This window comes from Oryctolagus cuniculus, chromosome 19, assembly GCF_051225735.1.
Source record: "Oryctolagus cuniculus isolate XC-2025 breed Fujian yellow rabbit chromosome 19, ASM5122573v1, whole genome shotgun sequence".
NCBI lineage: Eukaryota > Metazoa > Chordata > Mammalia > Lagomorpha > Leporidae > Oryctolagus > Oryctolagus cuniculus.
In genome coordinates, this window is record NC_142885.1 from 11,383,933 (window position 1) to 11,405,402 (window position 21,470).

The 21,470-nt window shown below is 67.8% G+C and overlaps 2 protein-coding genes across 7 annotated transcripts; one reads left to right on the forward strand and one right to left on the reverse strand.

The window, feature by feature from the left end:
* Positions 1 to 715: 715 nt before the first annotated feature.
* Positions 716 to 5,748, forward strand: TMEM120A (transmembrane protein 120A). Of its 6 annotated transcripts, none has more exons than XM_089321105.1 (12): positions 716 to 948; positions 2,114 to 2,232; positions 2,349 to 2,465; positions 3,635 to 3,694; positions 3,820 to 3,915; positions 3,990 to 4,079; positions 4,293 to 4,358; positions 4,453 to 4,514; positions 4,626 to 4,773; positions 4,891 to 4,955; positions 5,088 to 5,156; positions 5,296 to 5,748. In XM_089321105.1, the coding sequence occupies exons 1-12, from the start codon at positions 868 to 870 to the stop codon at positions 5,604 to 5,606; spliced, it is 1,284 nt and encodes a 427-aa protein (XP_089177231.1). In that variant the 5' UTR covers positions 716 to 867; the 3' UTR covers positions 5,607 to 5,748. The 6 variants fall into 6 exon arrangements, with proteins under 6 accessions (XP_089177231.1, XP_089177230.1, XP_051703641.1 ...); XM_089321104.1 differs by having other exon boundaries at positions 722 to 948; positions 5,221 to 5,748; XM_051847681.3 differs by having other exon boundaries at positions 722 to 948; positions 4,626 to 4,718; positions 5,296 to 5,420.
* Positions 5,478 to 19,723, reverse strand: POR (cytochrome p450 oxidoreductase; the record flags this gene model as incomplete). The annotated part of the gene is given in 15 exon segments (NM_001160290.1): positions 5,478 to 5,747; positions 5,836 to 5,921; positions 6,021 to 6,166; positions 6,274 to 6,544; positions 6,626 to 6,775; positions 6,886 to 7,067; positions 7,509 to 7,627; positions 7,711 to 7,827; positions 8,414 to 8,512; positions 8,626 to 8,715; positions 8,928 to 9,052; positions 9,140 to 9,289; positions 9,369 to 9,497; positions 10,793 to 10,844; positions 19,532 to 19,723. Coding segments are annotated over 15 exon segments (2,040 nt in total). The 3' UTR covers positions 5,478 to 5,602.
* Between the last annotated feature and the right edge of the window lie 1,747 nt (positions 19,724 to 21,470).

The following is a 21,470-nucleotide window of genomic DNA, read 5'->3' on the forward strand; positions in this document are numbered from 1 at the left end:
CAGGTGCACGTTGCTCAGGCTCCCCGAAACTGGGGCCACCCCCAACCCCACACCCCCACCACGGCGGACTCTTGGGAGGGAGCCCCAGAGGTTGGTTGGTCCCACAGCGGGTGTCACGAAGCCCACCCATGGGTGCAGGTGTCCTGGCCCAACAGCTCATGGAGACCCCTGCCGTTGCCTCCCCCATCATGGGCTGCTAGCCTGTGCAGGCCCCTCCCAACCCCCCATACCCATGTTTCCCGAAGGCACTGTCCCGGAGCTCGGCGGAGTGCAGAGGGAGGGAGGGTCCCCAGGGTGCCCCCCCCCCCCCCGCGAGAACAGCAAGCCCGTTAGGGAGTGGGCTTCTGCCAAAAAGGGAAGCGCTTCTCAGGACAGCCCGGCGAAGACTGCGGGGCGAGGAAGATGAGGTCCGGGCCAGGCCCTCCCGCTGGGCTGGGCAGCGCAGGACCCGGAGGGGACTCGGCCTTGTGTCCTCGGTGGCGGGGTGAAGGGCAGAGGTGGCGAGCAGGGTCGCCGCTGTGGCAGTGCAAGCCAGAGCCCAAGGGGACCCCCGATCCAACCCGAGGCTGCACGCGGTCGGCCGGCACGGCACGGCACGGCCTGGGGAGCCCGGGCCTGGGGCTGCAGCCGCCGGGGGCGCCGGGGAGAAGCCGGGGTGCGGACGCCCCGCCCCACGCCCCGATTGGCGGCGGCGGGGGGCGGGGCCAGCGCGCGGCCCGCGCCGGGCCTTTTCCAGTTGGCGGCGGCGGGGCGCGGGCCCGGAAGCGGACGGGGGCGGCGGCGGAGGCGGAGGCGCCTCGGGCCGGCCGGGCTGGTGGCGCCGTCCTCGTCCTCGCTGGGGCTCCTGCGGCCCGCGGTGCGGCAGCCATGCACCCCCCGCCCCCGGGCCCGCTGGGCGACTGCCTGCGGGAGTGGGAGGACCTGCAGCAGGACTTTCAGCGCATCCAGGTGAGCGCCGCTGCGGGTGCCCATTGGCCCCGAGCCACGTCTCTCTCGGGGTCAAGGGTCGGGCAGCCCCGGGTCCGGCAGCCGGGAGCTCGGGGTCAGGGGTCGGGCCCTGGCGTCGCTCCATTTCCGAGGGCGGCGCGGCCCCTGCAACCCCCGGTGTCCCTGGCCAGACTCTCGTGGATGTCCAGTGGCCGCCGCGACCCCAGCGGACTCCACTGCGCTGGGTGACCCCGGCCTCCCATGAGGGCTTCGGAAAGAAACCCGGTCCTGGGGCTGTGCCTCGCCCTCCGCACCCCGGGTCGGAGCCGGACCCCGGCCCCTCCCTGCAGAGCAGCCGCCTGAGCCAGAGCCAGCGGGCCCAGCCTTGGCCGGTCTCAGCGGACCTGCCGTGGGCCGAGTGCTGGGAGGCCTGGGCACGCCCTGTGGGGATGTGGACTGGGGGCGGGGTGGTCCCTGGGCAGGCAGAAGCGCCCCGCACGCCGTGGGAAAGGGATCGAGAGACCTGGTAGCCCCGTGTGACCGCTGCAAGGAGGGGAGAAGTGGGCGGGACCCGACCCTGCAGGGACTCTCGGCGCCTGCCCGGGAGCGAGGTGTCCCCGAGGCCGGTGGGAAGATGGGCAGCGGGCCATCGTGGCTGTGCTCTGGGGTCAGGGAGGGAGGAGGTGTGGCAGCCCTTCTCTGTCCCTGGTCTGCCTTGAGGGCATCGCCAGGGAACCCTGCCCCGGGCTCCCGGCCTCTCGGGTTCTGGCACTCACCCACCTTCTCCACACTCACCCACCAGGGCAAAGTGCTCTGGCAGCTGTGGGCCAAAGGTGCTGGGGGGGGGGGCTGGTCTTAAACCCTGATGGCCTTTAACCTGGGAGGAAGATGGGGGGGGCTTGAGCAGGAGCCTCCCAGGTCCCTGCATCCCCTCCCCCTCCTTGCAGGGTGGATGGGCGGGGAGCTCCAGGGGGCAGGGGGAGCTCCAGGCAGCCCAGGGCTCCACACCGAGCCCGCGGCCGGGACAGGGGCAGCTCGGAGATGGAGGAGATGCCAGGGACCTGGCCTGTTGCCGGGGCGGCATGCAGGGGGTGTTGGGGAGAGAGCTGGCACAGTCCCGAGGCGCCCAGCGGCTGTGGCCCAGCCAGCCTGGTCACCCGCCGCCCCCACCCCGCCCCGTCCCCAGGAGACCCACCGGCTGTACCGCCTGCAGCTGGAGGAGCTGACCAAGCTGCAGGACAACTGCACCAGCTCCATATCTCGGCAGAAGAAACGGCTCCAGGAGCTGGCCCTCGTCCTCAAGAGGTCGGGGGCACCCGCGAGGCCCCCCTCGGGCTGGGGCCGGGGGTGCAGCCCCGGCAGGCTCCCCGGGGTGCCGGGTGGGGCACTGGGAGCCTGCTCTGACTCTGGCCCCCCTGCAGATGCAAACCCTCCCTCCCATCAGAGGCCGGGCGCGCCGCGCTGGAGCTCGAGGGCCAGATAAAGGAGCGCCAGGGCCTCTTCTTCGACATGGAGGCCTACCTGCCCAAGAAGAACGGGTGAGGCCCCGCCCAGGCCCCGCCCCCTCCCCCACCCTGGCCCCGCCCCCTCCCCCCACCCTGGCCCGGTGCCGGCCCAGGCATCGCAGAGGGCTTCAGGGCTGGGGTTGTCTTCCAGAATGAGACCGAGGCAGACCCGGGAGGGTGGCAGGAGCAGGGGACCCCAGAGCCAGGGGAGGGGAGCCCGGAGGAGGTATCGGCTGCCTGCCGGGCCCGGGCGGGACCCTTGGCTGGGCAGGAGCCCCTAGCCCGGCTTCCCCGGGAGTAGGAAGGGAAGAGGCCTGGGAGAGAGGCTGTGCTGGAGCAGTGGGGGTGGGGAGCAGCCCGCTTAGCTGACTCCCGTGGGAAGGAGAGTGGAGCGCAGGCGTGGGTGCAGGCGCAGGTGTGGCTGTCACCCAGCGCCTGTGGAGGGCTCGAGCACTCTCCCTGTGAGAGGAGGGCGCTGGCCGAGGGGAAGGACCCAGGAAAGCGGCCAGGAGGCCTGATGGGCGAGGTGCCCAGGCAGGCAGGCAGGCAGGGAGGCAGCGGCAGCTTGGCTGAGCTGGGGTGGGGGGGGCGGCCCCTGCTGGGAACAGGACAGGGGGCCTGCAGGGTGGGCTGGGCTGGGAGCAGCCTGGGTCGGGGGTCCCGTCCCCGGGTCTCTGCCCACGCAGCAGCTCGGTGTGAAAGCGAGCCTAGGTGCCGTGGCAGCTGCGTGACTGAGTGACGGTGACCTTGCCGTGAGCAGAGGAGGGCGGGACAGCCGTGCCGGCGTCTGTGATGTGAGCCTGGGGCCTGTCCACAAGGACTCGGCCAGGGTGCGAGGCCAGAACCCGAGCCCCGAGTCTCCCGGGGTGGCTGTGGACACTTGAGTGACACAGCCCGGCGGCTCCTGGAGTCAGGCCAAGTCCACTGCCCTGGCCCGTGGGCCGTCTGGGAAGCGGGGACAGCGTCTGGGGCGCAGGCTTTGCTTGAAGCCCCGAGGTCGGGGGGAGCTCCGCCTTATCCCTGGTCGGCGCCCCGGGAGCAGGCAGGGAGGAAGGCTGGGGTCGCCTGGGGTTGGTGTGCACGGTGCAGACCCTAAGTGAGGCCGTGGTCGTGGGGAGGGCAGCGGGTGGCGGGGCTGAGAGGGACCCGGCACGCTGGGGACGGTGCCCTCGGGCCCGCGTGTGACTCCAGGCCTCCCCTAGGTTGTACCTGAGCCTGGTCCTGGGAAATGTCAACGTGACCCTCCTGAGCAAGCAGGCCAAGTAACTGCTGCCCCGGGGCGGGGGGGGGGGCTCTGCCCTGGGGCTGGGGGCTGCCCCCTCTGCCGCCCCCTCTGCCGCCCTCCCCCCCGCTCCGCAAGCCCCCCCAGCAGCGTGTGCGCCCCCAGGTTTGCCTACAAAGATGAGTACGAGAAGTTCAAGCTCTACCTCACCATCATCCTCATCCTCATCTCGTTCACCTGCCGCTTCCTGTTCAACTCCAGGTGGGTGTCTGGCGGCGGGGGGCCGGCGCCCAGCCGTCCCCGGCTCGGAGCACCCACCGTGTCCTCCCGCCCAGGGTGACCGACGCCGCCTTCAACTTCCTGCTGGTCTGGTACTACTGCACGCTGACCATCCGCGAGAACATCCTCATCAGCAATGGCTCGCGGTGCGCCCCGCCCCCGGCCGGGACCCTCCTCCCGCCCCCAGCCTTCCCCCGCCCTGGCCCCGCCCCTGGCCGGGACCCTCCTCCCGCCCCCAGCCTTCCCCCGCCCTGGCCCCGCCCCCGGCCGGGACCCTCCTCCAGCCACCAGCCCTCCCCCTGCCCCTGGCCCCACCCCTGCCGCGGGGACCCGAGGCTGACAGTGGCTTCCTGATGCAGGATCAAAGGCTGGTGGGTCTTCCATCACTACGTGTCCACCTTCCTGTCCGGAGTCATGCTCACGTGGTGAGTGGCAGGACCTCGCGCTGGGGGCGGGGCGCCGGGCGGGAGGCCGTCCCCAAGCCCCTCCCTGCCTCCCCCCTCCCGCTGTCTCCCTCAGGCCCGATGGTCTCATGTACCAGAAGTTCCGGAACCAGTTCCTGTCTTTCTCCATGTACCAGAGTGAGTGTCTGGGGTCCCTGCAGGGTCGGGGTGGGGCGGGGCGGGCGAGTGCAGGGCGGTTCCAGGCCCCGCCCCCGGGCCCGGCCCCAGCTGTCCCCTCCCGCCCTGCAGGCTTCGTGCAGTTCCTGCAGTACTACTACCAGAGCGGCTGCCTGTACCGCCTGCGCGCCCTGGGCGAGAGGCACACCATGGACCTGACCGTGGGTGAGTGGGCGGGGCCGTGCCCTGGGCGAGAGACCCAGCGTGGACCTGATCGCGGGTGAGTGGGTGGGAGGCCCAGCATGGACCTGACCCTGGGTGAGTGGGCGGGGCCGCGCCCTGCGCCCCCGCGGGCGGGCTCACCGCGCCCACCGCGCCCGGGCCTCTCTCCCTGCAGAGGGCTTCCAGTCCTGGATGTGGCGGGGCCTCACCTTCCTGCTGCCTTTCCTCTTCTTTGGACACGTGAGTCAGTCGCTCCCGCCTGGGCCTGCCCCGCCCCGCGCCCCGCGCCCCGCGCCCCGCGCCCCGCGCCCCGCGCCCCGCGCCCCGCGCCCCGCGCCCCGGAGGCTCACTGAGCGCAGCCCTCTCCCTCAGTTCTGGCAGCTTTTCAACGCCCTGACCTTGTTCCACCTGGCGCAGGACCCTCAGTGCAAGGAGTGGCAGGTGAGCCTGGCCCCGGGGGCGTGGCCGGGAGGCCCCGCCCCGCCTGACCCCGCCCCCTCCGCAGGTGCTCATGTGCGGCTTCCCCTTCCTCCTGCTCTTCCTGGGCAACTTCTTCACCACGCTGCGGGTCGTACACCAGAAGTTCCACAGCCAGCGGCGCGGGCGCAAGGAGCACTGAGGCCGGCCCCAGCGGGGCCTCTGTCCCGTGGCTGTGGGCGGGGGGGGGGGCTCCCCTGGGCCCCAATAAAGGCAGAGAGGCACGGAGGCGGCTGCGCTGTGTGTCCCCGGGGCCCCGTGCCGCCCAGGCCACGCCAGGCCACTACAGAAAACAGGACTTTATTCCAAGGGCACAGGGTATTTAAAATTATTTACATTCACCGGCAATCACTGGCGGGGCCAGGCCCCAGCCCGGCCCGCAGGAGTCCGTCCGCGGCCGCCCCGGGGCCCTAGCTCCACACGTCCAGGGAGTAGCGGCCCTTGGTCATGAGCTTCTTCACGTAGTCCACGGCCTGCGCGTGCTCCATGGCCCCCAGCTCGGCCACGATGTCGTAGAAGGTGTTCTGCACGTCCCTGGCCATGTTCCGAGCGTCCCTGGGGGCGGAGGGAGGGAATGGGGGCGGGGTGAGGGCGGGGCTGGGGCAGGGTTCCTCCCCCCGCCCCCGCAGGACGGCCCCCTCACCCGCACACGTAGATGTGGGCGCCCCCCTCGTGGATGAGCCGCCACAGGTGCTCCTTGTCCCTCCTCAGCAAGTGCTGCACGTAGACCTGGGGGCGCACGGGGGGGGGGGCGGGGCCGTGAGGGTGGGCAGGGCACGGACCTGGCCCCGCCCTGCCAGGCCCCGCCCACCTGCCCGCCCCGCCCACCTTCTGGGCCTGCTCGCGGGAGAAGGCCACGTTGAGCTGGCTGAGCGTGCCGTCCTTTTGGAAGCCGGCGAGCTCCTCGCGGTACAGGTAGTCCTCGGCCGCGCGCCGGCAGCCGTAGTACAGCAGCGTCTCGCCCACTTCCTTGCCTGCGGGGGTGGTGCGGGGCGGGGGTGAGCGAGCGGGGGCTCCCACCCAGCCGGGAGCGTGCTCACCCACCCGTGCCCGCCCGCCCACCCAGCCGGCGCGCGCTCACCCTGCTGCCGCAGCCAGGCCCGCTCCTGGATAAAGCCGATGAAGGGGGCCACGCCGGTGCCGGGGCCCACCATGATGACCGGCGTGGTGGCCTTGAAGGGCAGGCGGAACTGGGACTTGCGCACGAACATGGGCACCAGGGCACGGCCGCCATTCTCCCCGGCCGGCTCCTTGGCCCGCAGCCAGCTGGTGGCCACGCCTTTGTTGAGGCGGCCGGCCTTGGTCTCGTACTCCACGGCCACGGCGCAGATGTGCACGGAGTTGGGGTGGACCTGCAGGCGGGCGGGTGGGGTGAGGCCGGTGGCTCCCGCGGGCCCGGGGCCGGGCGGGGCGGGACGGGGGCGGGGCCTCACCTTGGAGGAGGAGGCGATGGAGTAGTAGCGCGCCTGCAGCCGGGGCAGCAGCTCACACAGGTGGTCGATGGGCGGCCGCAGGGACGGGTAGTCTTGGAGGATGGCCAGGATGTGCCTCCGCGCCTCTACCACCCAGCTCAGGTACAGCTCCTGCGGGGGGCAGGCGGCGCGGGCGTGAGGCGGCGGTGCGCACGCCGGGGCGTGGCGGGGGCTGGGGGCGTGAGGCGGCGGCGGCGCGCGGCAGGGGGCCGGGGGCGCACCTTGCCCTCGCCCGAGGATGAGGCCATCTTGCGCAGCTGCTCCTGCTCAGCGGGGTCGGCGGCGTACTGGGCCAGCTCGTAGAGCACGTTGGTGCGCGGCGGGTTGGTGATGTCCAGGTAGTAGGTGAGGGCCGTGCGGTAGGAAGTGGGGCAGGGGAATGGGTGCTTCTTGTTGGACTCCTCTGTGGGGACAGTGAGGCAGGTGCGTGGGCCCGGCCGGGGCGCCTCGGGCCTGCCCTGCGGGAAGCGGGCACCTGGCCTGCCGGCTGCCTCCCTGGCCCCGGACAGGAAGCCAAGAGGAGGGATCTAGCCAGCCCGGCCCCTGTGCCGCCCCTGGGGACTGACAGGGTTTGGCAGAAACTGGCCCTTTGTGCGCTGCCCTGCCGAAGGGACATCCTGGGCGGGGTCACGGAGGACACGCGTGGGCAGGGAAAGGCCTCTGGTCAGCCCCACCAGGCCCCTGTGGAGCCCTCAGGTTGCTGGCTCAACCCAGTGTTCCGCCAGCATGGGCCGGGACCCCTGCCTCGACCCCAGCAACACTCAGGGGCTGCTGGGTGGGCACCTGCTCCCTTGGGAAGCTGGGCTCTGCCCCCCGGGGGCCCACGCCAGCAGCCAGGCCTCACCATCGAGGTTGTTCAGGGACATGACGACGTCCAGGTCGGCACCCAGGATCTCCCCCAGCTGGTTGACGAGGGCAGAGTCGTTGGCCGGATACACAGCCACGTGGTCCCCAGACTCATACCTGGGGAGAGGGAAACGGAGGCTCAGCCTGGGGCGCAGGGCCAGCTGGGGCGGCATCCGGGCCGGCTGGGGGTGGGGTGGTACCTGATCTTGGAGTCCGAGATGTCCAGCTCCAGGTGCATGAGGTGGCGCTCGGTGCCCTGGTTCAGCTTCCGGTTGGTGGTGACCGTGGCCAGGAAGGGATTCTTGGCATCGAAGGGGCTGGGGGGAGAAGAGAAGCTGGGTGATTGGTGGGATTTGATCTGCAGCCCCATGGAGGTGGGGCGTGAGAGACACCGCTCCTGTGAGGCTCCCAGCCCGCTCCGCGAGGGCGTCCCCGTTCAAATCTGGAAACTGAGGCTGAGCCCTAAACACGCGGGGCTCTCCACGCTCCCACGTGCCCGTGGCAGGCCGTGTGGGCAGGGCCACAACGTGCACAGGGCTCTGGGGCTTCCCAGCCCAGCGGGACCGGGACCAGGGCCTCTGGGGCGGCACCCAGAGCAGGTCAGCTTCTGGACAAGAGGCCGCTGTGTTAGGAGGACTGGAAGCAGAGGGGTTCTAGGGCCGGGGCTCGAGCTCAGCGCTGACCCCGGGTCCTGTGCAGGGTGGGAGCAGCCGCTGCCTCCGGGCCCCTTCTCTCTGCTCCGGGCCTCACGCCCTCCTGTGCGCTGGCCAGGAAGACGCGGCCACCCCCCGTCTTGGTACCCGCTCAGGGGATGGGCCTGGCCGATGGCTCTGAGGAGGACCAGCGGGCACCGCCGACGGCCGCGCCTCCCCCGCGCCCACCGAGGGTCACGGCCGCACTCACGGTTTCTGGTTCTCGTAGCTCTTGAGGCGGCCCATCTCGCCCTGGTACACCTTGGCCACGTCGATGTCTGTGTGCAACACGAGCTCGTACTGCCGAATGCTGGCCAGGGGAGACCGGGGTCAGAGCTGCAGGGGCCACTGCAGCCCCCCGGGACCCGCGGGGGGCTTGGGCCACCTCCCCACGGCGTCCCCGCCACCGCCCCCCGCGCTCACCTGGACTCCTCTCCTGTGGCCTCCACACCGAAGTGCTCGCACACCGCCGGCCAGAACTGCTCCCGCCACGTGATGAAGTCCTCCTCCAGGCTGCAGGAAGGGCTGGTGAGCGGAAGGGCCGGCCCCGCCCCACCCCGCCCCGCCCAGTTCTCTGCCCCCCTCGCCTCCACGCAGCAGCCCAAGGCTGCAGCAGTCCCCTCCCCGCTGGGGTGGGCACGTACAACAGGAAGGCACAGCCAGCCCCACAGCCCCAGGGTCCAGCCCCCCGTGGCCAGCGGAGGGCGGGCCGGGGCGGCACTCACTTTGCATCATCGTCGCCCATGCCCAGCTCGAAGATGCGCTGGGCGCCAAGCTGCTCCAGCCGCTGGTCCACGTACTTGCCCATGGCGTTGAAGTGCTCGTAGGTCTTGTTCCCGAGGCCAAACACCTGCGTGGACATTGGGCGGCTCTGAGGCCTGGCCTCCGGCCCCGCACCGGCTCTGCCTCAGAGCCCGGCGGCCCCCGCGTGACTCACCGCGTACTTGACCCCCGAGAGGTCCACGTCGGTCTCCTGCAGCCAGTCGTAGAAGTCCTGGGCGTTGTCGGTGGGGTCCCCCTCACCGTAGGTGGCCATGCAGAAGACGGCCAGGGCGTTGTTGATCTCGGGCAGGCTGCTCAGGTCGGCCTGCGGGGCGGGGCGGGGGCCCATGCGTCAGGCCCTGCAGGAGGGGACGGAGGGAGGGCCGCGTGTGGCGGGTGCTCACCAGGTCGTACTCCTCGGGGTCGGCGGCCATGCCCCGCATCCCGTAGCGGTGGGCATCCTTGGACAGGCGGTTGGCAAACTCCTCGGCGGTGCCCGTCTGGGAGCCGTAGAAGACCACGATGTTCCGGCCCTGGGGGAAGCAGGGCACACAGCGTCAGCGTGGCTTTGGCAGCTGGGCTCTGAGCTCCAGGGCCTGGTTTCCTTGTGCCTGGGCCACAGCCGCCCGCGGTGCAGCCCGAATCTGCCAGCTCCAGGCTGGATCGGGGGTGCAGCCGTCGCCAGCGCAGGCTCAGAGCCAGAAGGGACGTGCGACTCCAGCTGCACGTGGCAGCAGCGGCAGAGAAGAGCAAGCCCGCGAGACACCACTGGGTGGCGCTCCCCAGGGCGACACGGGGCGGAGCCTGAGCTCGGGTGGAAGATCACACACCTCAGCCCCTGAAATAGGGTCTGGTGATGAGCAGGACGGAGTGCCCAGCATGGGGGCCAGACCCAGAGGCCACAGGCCACGTGGCCCACGTGCAGCATGTGGCCAGAACGGGCAATCTGCCACCGGGGGTGACGGGCTGCATGGGCTGGGAACGGGCGGGGTTTCTGTTCTGGGAGAACAGTGTTTCAGTGGCGCAGCAGGTGCAGCTGCCACCTCTGGTGCCGGCATCCCACATGGGTGCTGGTTTGGGTCCCGGCTGCTCCACTTCCGCTCCAGCTCCCTGCTGTGGCCTGGGACAGCAGCAAAGGCGGCCCCAGTGCTTGGGCCCTGCACCGCGTGGGAGACTGGAAGAGGCTCCTGGCTCCTGGTCTGCCCAGCTCCAGCCGTTGGCGGCATTTGGGGATGAACCAGCAGATGGAAGACCTCTCTCTTTCCCCCTCGCCTTTTTTCTTTCCCTCCCCCCATAACTCTGCCTTTCAAATAAATCTTTTAAAACGCTTAGAAATGGGCAAATTGTATGGGGCTGGTGCTGTGGTGCAGCGGGGTTAACACCCTGGCCTGCAGCACCGGCATCCCATGTGGGCGCCAGTTCGAGAACCTGGCTACTCCACTTCCCATCCAGCTCTCTGCTGTGGCCTGGGAAAGCAGTAGAAGATGGCCCAAGTCCTTGGGCCCCTGCACCCATGTGGGAGACCCGGAGGAGGCTCCTGGCTCCGGATCGGTGCAGCTCCAGCCATTGCAGCCAATTGGGGAGAGAACCAGCAGACGGAAGACCTCTCTCTCTCTCTTCAGTGTAACTCTGACTTTCAAATAAATCTTTTTAAAAAAATGGGCATACTGTACGGTAGATAAATTCTCTCTCAACAAAGCTGCCCCCAAAACTAAATGCACATCCAGTAAAAGCCAGCAGACCTGGAAGCCGAGCGTGGCGGGGGCGGCCGATGCCTGCGGCGCTGAGGGGGCGGCCGAGGCTGGCCGAGGGGCGGCCCGGGACTCACCGTCTTCTTCATCTTCTCCACGAAGCTGCTCTCCTTCACTGACGACGACGTCCTGAAACAGAAGGCCCAGTGAGTCCCGGGAGGCCTACGGCTGTGCCCTGGGCTCCGTCCTGGGGCTGCAACAGGCAGGCCCAGGGCCCCCCCCATCCCTACGGTAAATGCAGAGGCACTGTGACGCCAGCGTCCTGCAGTCGGGCCTCCCACCCTCACAGACCGGAACTGTTCCCGCTCCCCTCCCCCACCTCAGCCCAAGGCCCCCGGGGTCCCTCCTCCTCCTCCGTCACCACCTGCACCGCCTTCGTGACCCACAGCAGGCTCACAGCCCCTGGGAACCCACCCCTCCACCACAGCTCCCCTGGGGTTCCTGTTCCCTGTACCACTGTGTGGGACACTGTGAGGCCCAGCGACTGTCTCCTTGGTACACAGGAGGGGGCTCCCGGGTGGTCACAGGGCCAGAGCCACCCCACGCCAGGCTGCAGGGGCGGGCCTGTAGGCTGGCTTCAAAAACCTCCTCTCTTGGGGCTGGCACTGTGGCATAGCAGGTAAAGCTGCCGCCTGCAGTGCTGGCATCCCATATGGGCACTGGTTCGAGTCCCGGATGCTTCACTTCCAATCCTGCTCTCTGCTGTGGCCTGGGAAGGCAGTAGAAGATGGCCCAAGTCCTTGGGTCCCTGCACCCGTGTGGGAGACCCGGAAAAAGCTCCTGGCTCCAGATCAGCACAGCTCCGGCCATCACGGCCAATTGGGGAGCGAACCAGCAGATGGAAGGCCACCCCCCCCCCCCGCCTCTCCTTCTCTGTGTAATTCTGACTTTTAAATAAATTAAAAAAAAAAAAACAAAAAACAAAAAAACCCAAAAACCTCCTCCCCCCTCCCGGGCTCTGGAAGAGGCGGCGGAGCCAGAGAGCGGCTCGAGGTCAGGCGGACGGGCACAGCTCCCCACCTGCCTGCCTGCTGACACCCAGCTGAGCGAGCCAGAACCCGGATTCCTGCTTCTCAGCCAGCAAACTACGTCCAAGGGCCGGCAGGGATCAGATAAAGGGTGCGTGGCACATGGCAGGCTCCGTCTGGCCGTTGGCCGTCACGGTCACACAGGGAAGGAGCTGACCCGGCAGCCAGGCCACAGCCACGAGGCGGTTCTGAGGGTTCCCGGGTGGCCGCAAGGAGGCCGGGGTCCCCGCAGTGCAGGGGAGAGATGGCGGGTGCCCGCGTGTCCTGTGAGCCCCTGGCGAGGGTTCCTGAGCTCCCCGGACAGTGGCCAAGATGATGTTCCAGCCAAGTTCCAGGACACCCGGACAGGCCATGGATGGCATCAGAGTGGGCACCCACTGCGGCTGTCTGGAGGTGGGAAAGGGCTCCCCAGACCTCAGGGCCTGCCCGGCCTGGCGCTCCTGTCAGGGAGCGTTGGGAGATGCGACTGCCGCTCCAGATTGCATCCCCTACGTCTCGGGGGTCCACACGAGAAGCGGCTGTGAAACTTTGTTTCTTTAAGAGGGACGCCTCCCATGCGCAGGTTCACTGCCCAAACACCTGGCACGGCCAGGGCTGCGCCGGGCCGGGAGCCAGGAACTCGACCCAGGGCTCCCGCAGGAGCGGCAGCAGACTCCCGGGTGCGCAGAGCAGGAAGCTGGAGCTGGGACCAGCCGCTGGACCAAACACCTGTCCCTGGGAGCCTTTTTGGATTCTGGGGGCCAATTTTTGTGTCCGATCTCTCGGCCCTTTTTCCCTTACAATAAACACTAGTGGCTCTGTGGGGGAATGAGAGAGGCTTTCTGTTTCAGGAAGCGGGCTGGGGTCTGCGGCACTGCCTGCGTGGGCTGCCCCCTCCCTGCACCTGGCGGGCCCCCTGGCCTCTCCCTTCTGCACCTCTGAGCCAGCTGTGCCCACCCCTGGAATGGGGCAGTGAGGAAGCTGTGGGCAGCCGCCCGGGGGATTGAGATGGTGCCGGGGGCACAGCCCACTCCCCGTGCCCTCCCCCGAGAGGGTCTGCCGTCCCCTGAAGAACCACTCCGTTTCCGCTCGGGGCACAGGGACGCGGAACGGCCGTGCCTGGTGCTGTGGCTGTGGCCATGGGAGCAGCCTGCAGAGGGCCAATCCTGGCTCTGGGGACGGTCACAGCAGAGCGAGGAGCCCCGGCTCAGCAGCAGGCGTGGCCGCAGGTCCCGGTCCTGCCCCTCCCAGGGCCATGGCCTCCCCTTGCCCTGCACCTGCTGGGTCTGTCACAGACACTCAGTGGCCCACGGCGGCACACAGCAGGACCCCGGGGGTGGAACAGACGGCACACACCATGAACACTAAGAGGAGCAGGTGCTCTGGGCCCCCGGCCTCCCAGAATACGGGGCTCTGTTCTCGGAGGAGACAATGGCTCCCAGGCAGGGCCAGGCTGCCAGGTGCCCCCTGGGGGGGGGGGAACACAGGACACAGGGGAAGCCCTCAGGCAGGACTGGCTGCTGACAGGCTCCCGCCACCTGCCCCAGAGCTGGGCTCTTCTAATGCTTTGGCTTCAGTCCTGGGGGGACAGGAGGAACCCCACCCCCACCAGCTCCAGGGCCCACCTGCAAGGGGGAAGGCGGGCAACCCAGGAGGCTGGAAGGCCCTGAGCCCCTGAGCCACCTGCTGGCTGAGCCCTCCCCATCCCAAACCATGGGCAGGGCTCAAGGCGGCAGAGGCCCCGGGCTTAGCCGCGGGGTCCATGCCTCCGGCTGCCGTGAACTGGCTCTGTCCTACCCGACAGCTTCATGCCTGGGTCTGCCCTGGAACCCGGTCCTTCTGGGAGGCCCAAACCCTTTCTTTGGGAGCCAGGACCTGCAAGTCCAGCGCCCAAGGGCCCAAATGAGCACCCCCACCCCCACCAGACCCTGGGGGGACAGCCCCCGGGACTGCTCGCTGCCTCTGTTGGCCAACTCTGCAGGCTCTGCCTGGGAAGCAGCTCCTGCATGCAGGGGCCAGGGCCTCCAGGCCCCGCCCCCAGGGTAGCCACGCCCCCTGCCGTCCGCAACGCCATCTGGACTGACCTCCGGGCCGGCTCGTCCTGCCGAGATGAGTACGTGCACCCCATGGCTTCCCGCTCCCTGGGAGCTCAGGGCTGCAGGACGAGGGACGGTCCCCCAGGCAGGAAGCCGCCTCTGTCCGCCCGGGCCCATGGACGGCTCTCCGAATCTCCCCGCGCCCCTGCCTGTCTCCGGCCCCGGAAGCCGGAGAACTCGGCAACATCTGGCAGTTCCAGCCGGGAGCGACTGGGAAGGGAGACTGAGCCTCCCATGATCCCCTGCGGTGGGGCACACCCCTCCCCCTCCTCAGTGTGGACCCAGGGAAGGAGGGGACCTCTGCAACCCCACTCGGTCTCCTTGGAAACTGTGCATCAGAGCCCTTCTCCCCACACCTCCCCCCCGCCATTTAAAAAAAGAAGGAAGGAAGTGCTGGGGGCCAAGCTCAGCAGTGCAGGGCGGCTACTGCCCGGCCTGGGAGCCTATTCAACTCGACCCGGCTCCCGTGGGGCCCGAGATAGCGGGGGAGGAGGGGAGGGTGTCCTGGGGGCCGTGGGACAGACGGCCCTGCCCCTCCGGCCTCGCATGGGGCAAACGCCAGGCCCCTCTCCCCCCCCGGGCCTCGGGAGCCAACGGCAGTGCGGGGTGGTGGGGACGGGACTGAGTCACTTGGATGGACCCACATGCCCCCGCCTGATTCATTCGGTTCCCATCCCAGGCAATGCGCGAAGCCGTTCTGAAAACCAACCCAAACCTCGTCATCTGCCCAGCAGAACCGACTCCTCCTCCAGTGTCTGGCGCCCAAGCTCCCCAGGGTGCTAGAGCAGGGACAGGCGGAGTGCAGCTTCCAGGCCCTCGTGCAGGAAGGCGGTGGCTCTGGGCTGCCCAGGAAAGCACCTGGCCTACACCCCACCCCCCACCCCCAGTGCCGGCATCTCGTGTGTCCTCGGGTTCAAGTTCCAGCTGCCCACGTCCAATCCAGCTCCCTGCCAACCCACCTGGGAAAGCAGCAGAAGACGGACGGTCCAAGTGCCTGGGCCCCTGCACCCACGTGGGAGACCCAGATGGAGCTCCTGGCTCCTGGCTTTGGCCTGGCCCAGCCCTGGCCGTCGTGGCCATCTAGGGGAGTGAACCAGCAGACGGGCCTCGGGCCAGTTCCTCTCTCGCTGCCAGATGGCCCTGGTCCTGTCTCTGACCACAGCACACAGTGGGGCCAGTGCCCACCACGTCCAGCCCTACAGCCTCCAACTCGTGGACCAGTTCCCTCCAACTGAACCCCAACCGCTGATTCCTGGGCCGCGAGGTGGCCCCAAGACCCTGCCCTGCTCAGGTCCCAGCGGGCTCCCCGACAGCGTCAGGGGTGTGCAAACACCACGGTAAACACTTCTGGTGGACACAGTCTTTGCCCATCCGACCTCAGGAAGGCTGCAGCAGCCTCCCTCTAGGCCCCGCCCCTCCTCCGCTCCCTCTGTGACCCCGACTCCCTGGATGACCCCTCACCTCCCTCCACGACCCCCATCTGCTCTGGTGACCTCGGCCAGGGCGCGCGTTTGCCAAAGGCAGCCCTGTCTCCCCTCGCCTGAGCTCAGGCCCCTCACCCCCTTCCCCAGCTACCCTCAGCCCCTCAGTCCACCCAGGGGGCGCCTCCCGCCTGCCCGTGAGCCCCCGGGATCCTTGCTTCGTCCTCTGCATCCTCACAGCCGGCCTACAGCGGCAGTCACCAGCGCACCTGCGCCCTGACCGCGCCAGGTGAGGTCCAAGGGCGGCTGCTCCCACACGGGCAGAACGGCTCTCACCAAGGACCGGGCAAGGCAAGCAGAGGCCCCTCAGCGGCCAGACACCCCAGGCCGGCCTTCCAGCCACTCCCTCCGAGCCCTGCCCCCTCCCCACGGCCTCGGCGGGGCCTCTCTCTTCGTAGAACTCTGTCAGGAGGGACCCTGCCGCTCATGCGCTGCCCACTGGGCTCAGCCGGTGGGAACAGACGCGAGCGAGGCCGGCAGCCTGCATGCCTGAGCTTTGTGTGCAGAGCCGCCCTAGTGCCGGGCACCTGGGGCTCCGGGGGCCGCCCCTGGAGGAGCCAGGGTCGGGATGACAGTGGTCAGGAGGTCTTCACGCAGGTGCAGGAGGAGCGGCCCTGGGCACGGGGGCTGTGGCTACTGGGACGGGGTGGGGTGGGGTGGGGGACAGGTAAGACCAGGAGCGGCCAGAGGCAGAGGCTGACGGGCAAAGGGGCCCTGGGGGCTTTTCAGGGCCGTGGAATGTTCCGCGAGGAGACCGCGTGCATCTGTCACTCCAGACAGGGGCGACCTGTGCCCGGCCCTCACTGCACCTGACCCCCAGAGGCCGCTCTGCTGCAGTGTTTGTGTCGTGTCCACACCCTGCCTACCCCGCTGCGGGTGGGGACTGAGGACAGGGGCGCAGCAGCCTAAGCTGGCTCCCCCGCCACGGAGAGCGGGCCTCAGCACCCCTCGCGACGGGCCAGGTCAGATCCTGCGGTAGTAGGTTCTTATGCTTAAATGCCAGACTTTTTAACCTTCTAATTAAAGTCCCCTAAAAAACAAACAAAACAAAAAAACTGGGCTGGCCAAACGCAGCCAGCGGCCACAGTCTGGCCTGGCATTTAGGGATCCCACAGCAGGTCTGGGCTCCCCCCACCCCCAACAGGTGGTCCTGAGCTAAGTCAGGGGGTCGGACAGGAGGGGGGCGCTCCCTCTACACGGGGAAGGCCGCCCAGGGGTGGGAGCCTGGCCCCAGGGCCGCAGAGCCGGGCAGGAGCTGAGCAAGGCTGTCTGTGGACTGTGTTCACGCTTCCCAAATTCATTTACAAATTCTGTCCAATCCACGCTGAACAGACACGGACAAGCTGCTTCTGAAGTTTACACGGGGAATGTTAAAGGGCCGCGTTGGAGGACTCCAAGCACCACCTGTCACAGACAGGGCCGGCGCTGGGTGCAGCAGGTTAAGCCACGGCCTGCAGTGCTGGCATCCCATACAGGCGCTGGTTCGAGTCCTGGCTGCTCCATTTCCAAACCAGCTGCCTGCTAATGCGCCTGAGAAAGCAGAAGAAGATGGCCCAAGTGTTTGGGCCCCTGCATCCATGTGGGAGACCCAGAAGAAGCTCCTGGCTCCTGGCTCTGACCTGGCCCAGCTCCGGCCATTGCGGCCATTTGGGGAGTGAACCAGCGGATGTAAGCTCTGTCCCTCTCTGTAACTGCACCTTTCAAATACATAAATGAAACCTTAAAAAATAATAATAATAAAAAAAAAAAGCTAAGGAAAGGAAAGGGATCAATGGGACTAAGCAGCCTACAAATCGCCTGACAGGGCCCACTGGGGGTCAACGGTGACACCAACCGGCAGTGGGGCAAGTGGACGTCTACGGGGAGTGACGTTGGGAACCCCTTCACCCCATCTGCCAAGGCCAGCTCTGGCAGGGCCGCGTGGCCACGTGAGAAGCTAAGGTGGGGCCTGCACATGGTGCAGTGGGTTCAGCCGTCCCATACCACGGTGCTGGTTCCAGTCCTGGCTGCTGGTCCGCTTCCTGCTAATGTGGCTGAGAAGGTAGTGGACGCTGGCCCAAGTGCCTGGGCCCCTGCTACCCACGTGGGAGATCATGGGAGACCCTGGGTTCCCGGCTTCAGCTGGGCCAGCCCTGGCCATCGCAGCCATGTGGGCAGTGGACGACAGACACACACGGATCCGTCTCCTGACAGCATGGAGCACGAGGCCAAGGAAGACCTGTTCCATGACCCAGACGGGGCTTGGCTGTGAGAGCCGGAGTGGGGGGGGGCACCGTGGCCGCAGGGGCTCGGCTGTGAGAGCCAGCGTCGGGGGGGGGGGGAGGGCACCATGGCCGCGGGGGCACAACTTTGAGAGCCAGTGTGTGTGGGGGAGCGGGCACCATGGCCAAGGGGGCTTGGCTGTGAGAGCCGGACTGGGGGGGAGGGGCGGGCACTGTGGCCGTGGGGGCTCCCGGGGTGTGGGAAGGGGCCGTGTGCAGACCTGGGTGCTGTTACACAGCTTGCGCTGGTGGGTTTTGTGCGCCATGCACACTGCGGAGCCTTCTGGGGCCTCACCCGGCTCTCAGCTCCTTCCCTGGTCCCTGGCTCCCTCATCTCCCAGGGCAGCCCGGCCCGGGGAACAGAGCAGGGTAAAGCAGCCTCCCCCAGCAGGCCACCGGCCATGCTCCAGTCTTCAACAACGGCCACGGAGGTCTCCCGCTGCGTTCCGCGTCCCCTCCCCCAGCCTCACTGTCTGCTCTCCGCCCCTCTGATTTCACAGGAGTAAGAATCTCTGAAATTCAGCTTTGGCTCAACTGCCTTGCCCAGTGTGGCTGCTCCTGCCCCGACACCCCAGGGGGGTCCTCCAGCTCCCTGCTGGGACACTCAGCTCAGCCATGCCTGCTGCCCACCCCCCCACCTTAATCCCAGCCAGGCCCGGCCTGACTGCACCTGCACAAATCCCCCTCGCCCCACCACCTGCCCCTCCCTTGCGCCAGCCTGGCCCAGCCCCGGTCAGAATCCAGCAGTGCCTGCTGGGTCTCCCCGACTCTTTGCACACAGCTGAAGCCCAGCCCAGCACCCCCAGACGGTTCCCTCCCTCAGCCGCCTGCCGTGAGACTGCGCGGAAGGGACCGGTTCCTGTCACAGGGACATCAGCATGGACCTGGTGGAACCTGGACTTTCACTCATCTCCCCCGGCAACGCCGCTTCTGACCAGAGGCTGGGGAGAGCCTGCACGCGCTCCCTGTGTCCAAGTCCCAGCTGCACGGGGAGCGGGGGCTCCGCAGCTGGAATTCGTCCAGGAGTGCAGGGCAAAGTCTCCTGGCAGGTGCACGGTCCGGGCACGCAGCGCCGCGGGGGCCTCCTGGGGCCAGGCTGAGGGTCTGCTTCAGCGTGTGAGGACAGCGAGCTGGACTGGGACTGCACCTGCCCGGCCAGGGGCTCCTGCCTGAGAACCCCGTCCCGTCTGCCGCACCTGACACTGACCCTGGCTGAGGCTGGGAGCCCACGGGCAGGCCTGGCTCAGCACAGGTCAGGCCGGCAGACACCCCCCCCTCCCCGCCCCTGAGTCCGAGCCGGGGCTAAAACCCGGCCAGCAGTGACCGCAGGCCCCCGAGTGGGGCTCCTGGGGTCCACGCTGGGGACAGCGATGCAGTCACAGGGCCAAGTCCCCACAGCATTTGTCCGTGTCCATCTAGCATCCTGGATGTGCGCCTTTAGATCAATTCACCTCTTCACTTATTCCTCAAGGAGGCCCTATGGAAGGGTCAACAACAAAACCCAGTGACAGAGGCAGGAGCCTGGCGCCTGGCTGGGCCAGGGCTTGGGGCGGCCGCATGGCCCTGAATCCTGGTTCAGGTTCAGGCCCACTTCCCGGCCAGCTCCCTGCTAATTCACACTCTGGGGGGTGGGGGCAGCAGGTGACGGCTCGAGTGCGGGGGCCCTGCCGCCCACGTGGGAGACCTGGATGGAGCCCTGGCCGTTGTGGGCGTCTCGGGCATGACCCCGCACACGAGAGCTCTCGCTAACTCCTGCCTTTCAAACAACACGAAGTGGAGCCTGACACCACCACTCCCCAGGGCTGCAGGCGGCCACACACCGGGACCCTCCCCTCTCTAAAGCACCTCCAGGAAGGGGACGTGGCGTGCCTGCGCCCCTGTGCAGAGGCACTCGCAGAACCCCCGCCCCGCTGCTGGCCTGGGGCACGCCCGCCCTGCCTCAGGGGACGTGCCCGCCGCGGTGCCACTTACGGGGCCTGGATCTTGGTGAACTCGGGCACTTCCTCCTTTTTCTTTCTGAAGAGGAACCAGTAGGTGATCAGCCCCACGATGAGCGAGAACAGAACCACGTCCGTCATGCTGAAGACCGACGCCTCCTGGGCCGCCGCTTCAGGCATGGTGGCGCCGGTGTCCCCGTGGGAGTCCGCCATGTTGATCAGGAAGCTGTCGGGAGAAAGGGAGGTGGGCGTCAGTGGGCAGGGCCCTGGACAGGAGGTGCTCGCTCACGGCCCCCAAGGAACCAGCAGCAGCCCAGGAAGCATGGCGAGAAGCCACAGGCTCTGCCGAGCACACAGGTGCAGGGCACAGGTGCTGCCTCCACACATGGCAAAGGTCCACAGGTCACCAGGGCCAGAGTGTGGGGCGCCCTGCGCAGCGAGGGTGGGGTCTGTGTGCCCCAGACCCCGGGTCTCGCAGTCAGTGTCGGCGCCCGGCTCCATGATGTCACAGGGCAGGAGACCCAGGAGGTGACCTCAGATCAGAGGCCTGGGTGCCTTGGGTGCCCAGGCCCGCGTGACTGACCCTCAACAAACACGCTGGACGCCAGGGCCCAGGCCGCTTCCCTGCTTGGCAATCCCTGGCTGAGAGAGGGCTCAGGGCCCCATAACCTCATCGTTCAAGTTGACACTGTTGGGGTCGGTGCTGTGGTGTAGCAAGTAAAGCCGGCGCCTGCAGTGCCAGCATCCCATATGGGCGCCGGTTCAAATCCCGGCTGCTCCATTTCCGATCCAGCTCCCTGCTAATGGCCTGGGAAAGCAGCAGAAGATGGCCCAAGTGCTTGGGCCCCTGCACCCACGTGGGAGACCCGGATGGAGCTCCTGGCTTTGACCTGGCTCAGCCCCAGCTGATGTGGCCATCCAAGGAATGAAACAGCAGATGGAAAAATCTGTCTTTCCTGTAACTCTTTCAAATAAATGAATAAATCTTAAGAAAAAAAAAAGTCGACACCATTGTAAGTCAGATCTGTCTTCAGGGGTGAGCACGTGGTCTTACACATTGTGAAAGACATGACCCGGGATGCCTGCCTGCCCCACCAGACCGGCTCAGCTTGCGTCCCGGCCCCACGCCCCATTCTAGCTTCCTGCTGACCCACACGCGGGGAGGCAGTGCCTGTGGCTGAGCACGTGAGAGACGGGTCAGAGCTCCAGGCTCCTGGCTGCGGCCTGGGGCAGCCCCGGCTGTTGCAGGCACTTGGGCAGTGAACCAGCAGGTGGAAGATCTGTCTCTGTGCCTTTCAAATACAATTTGAAAAGTTTTTTTGAAAACGTCAATTTAAACCTCTATAAGCTACCCCCACATCCCAGCTCAGCGAGACAAGCTTACACGTGCTCAGGACGCTCCCGGGAGCCTACAGCCGAGCACAGCGTCCCCCCACACCTGCTGTATTCCCACGTGCTGGCCGGCTCCTGCAATTCACTGACCAGCGCGCCCGAAGTGAGGAACGGAATGCTTGTGTGGGTACTGCTTTTGCGCCATCGTAAAGTCTAAAACCCCTCCAATGAGCCAGCACTGGTGAGGACGTGGGGACGGCCTGTTCTCCACAGGGGGTGTCCCTCGGGTGCTGGGTGCGACTCTCACCCTGCCCCCGGCTCTACCGACCCTGCCGCGTGCGCCCCGTCTCTCGGCCGGCGTCAGTCTGCCGCCTTTTGCTGGCAGGAGCCGTATGTTTTCTGAGCTCTGCGAGCCCTGGGGCGGTCTTGGGGACCCTGGGTCACCATCCCAGTCCCCTTGGAAGATGCTCACGGGGGCCTTCGACCAGGGACGCCGGGGACATCTGCACCCCCACAGCCTTGTTCCACTGCAGGGTTCCGGGACAGGCCGTGGCAACACAGTCAGGGGACGTTTAGAAAACTCTGCGCGTGCCACCTCCCTGACGGAAATCCTCACGTCACGCTCACCACAGAACCAGAAG

Bases quoted from the DNA above. Each gene is read 5' to 3' on its own strand.
- TMEM120A (XM_089321104.1), top strand. From the start codon at position 868: ATGCACCCCCCGCCCCCGGGCCCGCTGGGCGACTGCCTGCGGGAGTGG. The intron at 4,359-4,452 runs GTGAGTGGCAGG...TGTCTCCCTCAG, and splicing joins TCCGGAGTCATGCTCACGTG to GCCCGATGGTCTCATGTACC. The intron at 4,774-4,890 runs GTGAGTGGGTGG...CTCTCCCTGCAG, and splicing joins CAGCGTGGACCTGATCGCGG to AGGGCTTCCAGTCCTGGATG.